Source organism: Tuber melanosporum, assembly GCF_000151645.1.
Source record: "Tuber melanosporum whole genome shotgun sequence assembly, scaffold_175, strain Mel28".
Classification (NCBI taxonomy): Eukaryota; Fungi; Ascomycota; class Pezizomycetes; order Pezizales; family Tuberaceae; genus Tuber; species Tuber melanosporum.
Window position 1 is genome coordinate 70,206 of NW_003298836.1, and position 4,106 is coordinate 74,311.

General features: G+C 49.4%; 1 protein-coding gene; it reads left to right on the forward strand.

The window, feature by feature from the left end:
• The first annotated feature begins 757 nt into the window (after positions 1–757).
• GSTUM_00003498001 (uncharacterized protein) lies at positions 758–3,029 on the forward strand. XM_002837123.2 has 8 exons: positions 758–1,189; positions 1,261–1,289; positions 1,370–1,873; positions 1,953–2,267; positions 2,345–2,455; positions 2,530–2,690; positions 2,746–2,820; positions 2,872–3,029. Exons 1-8 carry the CDS (start codon positions 1,096–1,098, stop codon positions 2,954–2,956), a joined length of 1,374 nt encoding a protein of 457 aa, XP_002837169.1. The 5' UTR covers positions 758–1,095; the 3' UTR covers positions 2,957–3,029.
• The last annotated feature ends 1,077 nt before the right edge of the window (positions 3,030–4,106 follow it).

The window sequence follows — 4,106 nt, forward strand, 5'->3', positions numbered from 1 at the left end:
TTGGGTGTATCTCGATGCTACTGTACCGGTACGGTGGTCTAGGTTCTGGTCTCCATTTTGAGACAAATGCTCTCAAGATAGCATAGTACTAGTATCATACCGGTACTGTGCTTGGATAGGGGAGGAATGGAAAGATAGTTTCACCTGCTGCCAAGAAGCCTTAAACTCTTATCAACCTACCACCAAATATGCTTGTCCAAGAAGATCAAATTTTGCCAAGGCGCTACCCCGTTTGACGAGCTAATAGGGTATTTTTTTTCCAGGGTGCTGGTGAGGCTGACAATCACCGTGTCACACACTAGAATGCCACCTCGTATCCTATCGAGGGGTTAACCAGTTGGTGGGACTGGAGGTCGTCGTTGCGATCTACCACTGCCCACATTGAAGCGGACTGTTTGTCCGCAGGGAGGAACTTTATCCTGCTTGCACAGTGCATAATTTGCGGTATGATGCCCACACAGTGCTCGAGCACAGTTACAGTATAGCGCAGTCCTCAAGTATTCGGGTATGGTACTCAAGTACCGGTAAATACCCTACAGTGCAGTGCTGCTCGGGATGTACGGTAAAATCCATGTCTGACCTGAAAGTTCAAAGGGAGTACGGTAGCTCTCGATTTTCGAGAGCCCTGCATGGTCCTTACTTTTCCCCCTCAAGCTTAAGCAAGGGAGGGGGTCGAGGTCTCAGCTGGCACGCTTCCCGGTTAGGGTTACACAAGAAAGTAGGCTCCAACACCACGTATGGTGCCGTCATATTCTTCTGGGGAACAGTTGGATGGTACCCCCGCACTTCAACTTTCTTTCCTGTCCGTCCCTTGCTGTTAGTGTTAATACCGGTACTGCACTGCCTTACATGCATACCAAATAGGTTCGGCACGTATATAACTTCGAGCTCTTTCGCTCAAAGTTAGCCTTTAACCATCACCAACACCTCAACATCAACGTCAACACCATCACCACTGTCACCACCATGAGTATATTAAATATTGGGCTCGTTAGCTCGGCAGTTTATCTGCTCGGCGCGTGGATGGCGTACCTTGTCCTACTCATTTTCTATAGACTCTCTCTACACCCGCTGCGACGCTTCCCCGGGCCAAAGATGGCAGCGGTGACGGGGTGGTATGCAGGGTATTGGGATTTATATCGGGGTGGGCAGATGGTGAATCATTTGGTGGATTTGCACAAGGAATATGGTTAGTCTCGGTTTACTTATTTAGACACGCTCGGGTAATCGGGTACTAACATACTGTAACACACTCTCCAGGTCCGATAGTCCGCTGCGAGCCGAACCATGTAAATTTTCTCCACCCCCAACTCTCCTCCATCTCAGCCAACCGCTACAGAATTGCACTAAACACAAATCTACCAAACAGCTCCACTTCTCCTCCCCAGAAGTCTACTCCACAATTTACAACGCCACCGGTAAACTTACCAAGGACCCAAACCTCTACCTCAGTTTCGGCGCGAATGACTCAGTCTTCACGCTGGTGGATCCCACCATCGCGCGAACCCGGCGAGAGGTGATCTCACCAATGTTCTCCCGGCGAATGGTGCTCTCGCTGCAACCGCTTATTAGCGGAAAGTTCCGAAAGCTCTGTGGTAAATTCTCCAGCTACGCGGACCGTGACGAGGCGGCGGATATGGCCTCTGGGTTCCGCAGCGCGTCGATAGACATTATTACGCAGTATTGTTATGGCGAGTGTCTTGATTCCCTGGATGTGGAGGGTTTCAAGCATGATATATTGCTGTCAATTAAAGCTACTAGCAAGGCGTTCTGGGTGGTCAAGTACTTCCCCATGGACTGGATACTTACCTTGCCGGCCAATCTCACTTTACGACTAATGCCGGAACTAAAGGGGTTTTTAGCTGTCAGAGACGTACCACCCCCGCTCCCTCGGCGTGAATGAGCGAATGAATGAATGAAGTTGACGGGAGCGCATACGTGTGCGTTTGTAGAACATAGAAGCACAGGTGAAGCGTTACATGAAAAACCCGAGCCTTCTCGAGAAATCCTCACACCCAACGGTATATCAACGCTTCCTAGACCCAGATGTTAAAGGCGGAATCCCAAAGGCCAGTGCTCTCGCCGACGAAGCTCAGAACTTGTTTTTCGCTGGGAGCGATACCGTTGGCACAACGCTGGCTTTCGGAACGTACCATATCCTAACTACACCCGGGTTGCAAGAGAAGCTGTTTGCAGAGATATGTCAGGTATGGCCGGTACTTGAAGAGGAACCTACGTATGATCAATTGGAGAAGTCGGCATATCTTGTAACTCCCCCGCCCTCCCTACTCCCTCCTCGAAAGGCAAGAAAGCCCTAAGAGACAAGTTCTAATGAGACAGTTAGACCGCTATCATAAAAGAAAGCCTACGAATAAGCCACGGAGTCGTAACACCCCTAACTCGTGTAGTCCCCGCTTCGGGCATGACAATCCAAGATCAGCCCATCCCCGACGGAGTCAGTACACCCCCCTCCCCCTACCCTTCAACCCTTGACCTCCTTCCCCTCTCCACAAAACTAACAACCGCTAGACCGTCGTATCAATGGACGTGCCCACAGTCCACCTAAACCCAAATATATTCCCATCGCCGAACACCTTTCTGCCAACCCGCTGGCTAGATTCCAACGCCAAGGATTTAGACAAGTATCTTGTGGCGTTTAGTAAAGGGTCACGAGCGTGTATTGGATCGAAGTAACCACTCCCTCCACCTTTCTTTTCTGGCTTCCACAGGAATTAATGATGATAGTCTCGCTTGGGCCGAGATGTATATCGGCTTCGCGGGAGTATTTCGCAGGTTTGAGATGGCGGTTTGGGAGACTAGGTACGTTGTCCTTAAGTAGTTTGGATGGAATAGCGGCTGATAAAGGGATAGTAAGGAGGATATGGAATGGATGGATTGTTTCACGCCGATCACGAGGGGGGACTTGAAGGTGAAGTTTAAGGTCAGAGGGGAGTAGTTAGGAAGACGAAGGAAATAGTTGTACAGTACTAGTCACTCTACTCATCTAATTTTCTTTTTCAACAACACGATTCATGGAATGTTCAAGATATTTCTCTGGACCGTTGGGGGCGTGATTGGTGGTGTAGTTCCCCTCTCGGAGCGTCCCGTGGCATATACCCATGCGGTGTGATTATTATTACGTCACGGCGTATCCTGACTCAAAAATACCAGTATCCCAAGATTTGTTGAAAATGAGGACCCACTGTTTGCATCCCCCGAAAGATACGGATGTTGGGCATTAGATTTATACAAACAAGTTCCATAGAGTATCTTAAATACTTCAAGAGCTCTGCACTAATATGCTACGCCCATAACCGCATCCCCTTCAGGCGAGCGGGCCACCGTTAGCGCATGCCTAGCCTTCACCCAACAGTCTACACACAAAATACACAATAATATATTACGATAGTACCTACAACGCTACACCGATATCTATCAAAGCAAGGTTCTCAAGGAGAAATCCAAGAAATTCTTCGCCCGATTTATGCTTGGACGCCAGGGCAGCCGTCCCGGGGGTGGATAGATGGAGTGCCGTTTAGTGCTTGTCGATATATGTACAGTATCATAGGAAAGTGGAAAAGGTGAGGAGATGGAGCGTCAGATATCGGCACTTCAATCGTGGGTTTAAATTGCCATCCACGCAGTCAGGGGAAGAGCTTGGGATTCCGTTTGCTAGCATTGAATGGTGCTAGCTTACTGTACTTGCACTGTGCTCGAGTACTGTTGCCGATTCTTTGGATGTGGCGACTGTGCGGAGGGGCGGCAACGACTCATTAAATTACCGCAGCCTTGCTGAGTTGGCGACGTCTCAGTATTACCAAGACTTTTGCTTGCTTACTGTGGCTAGTGAACAGTCGTATGGAATTGATATCCGGTGCATAGACTACGGTGATCGCGAACCGCCCCAAGACATCAGCGACCGAAGGCAGAACTCGAGCTGTCATTGGAATGCGGTAGCCTGAAGGACGGGGGTTATCCGAACTACCGCGTTATCATCATACTCCCTGTCGTGACTCACTTCTGTACCAGTTGTCACTGAATATCACTCGGTTTGGATTCTTGGCCGAATTATCCTCCTATGTTCGGTAGTAACCCACCCCCCCTCT

Bases quoted from the DNA above. Each gene is read 5' to 3' on its own strand.
- GSTUM_00003498001 (XM_002837123.2), top strand. From the start codon at position 1,096: ATGGCAGCGGTGACGGGGTGGTATGCAGGGTATTGGGATTTATATCGG. The intron at 1,190-1,260 runs GTTAGTCTCGGT...CACACTCTCCAG, and splicing joins GGATTTGCACAAGGAATATG to GTCCGATAGTCCGCTGCGAG. The intron at 2,821-2,871 runs GTACGTTGTCCT...ATAAAGGGATAG, and splicing joins ATGGCGGTTTGGGAGACTAG to TAAGGAGGATATGGAATGGA.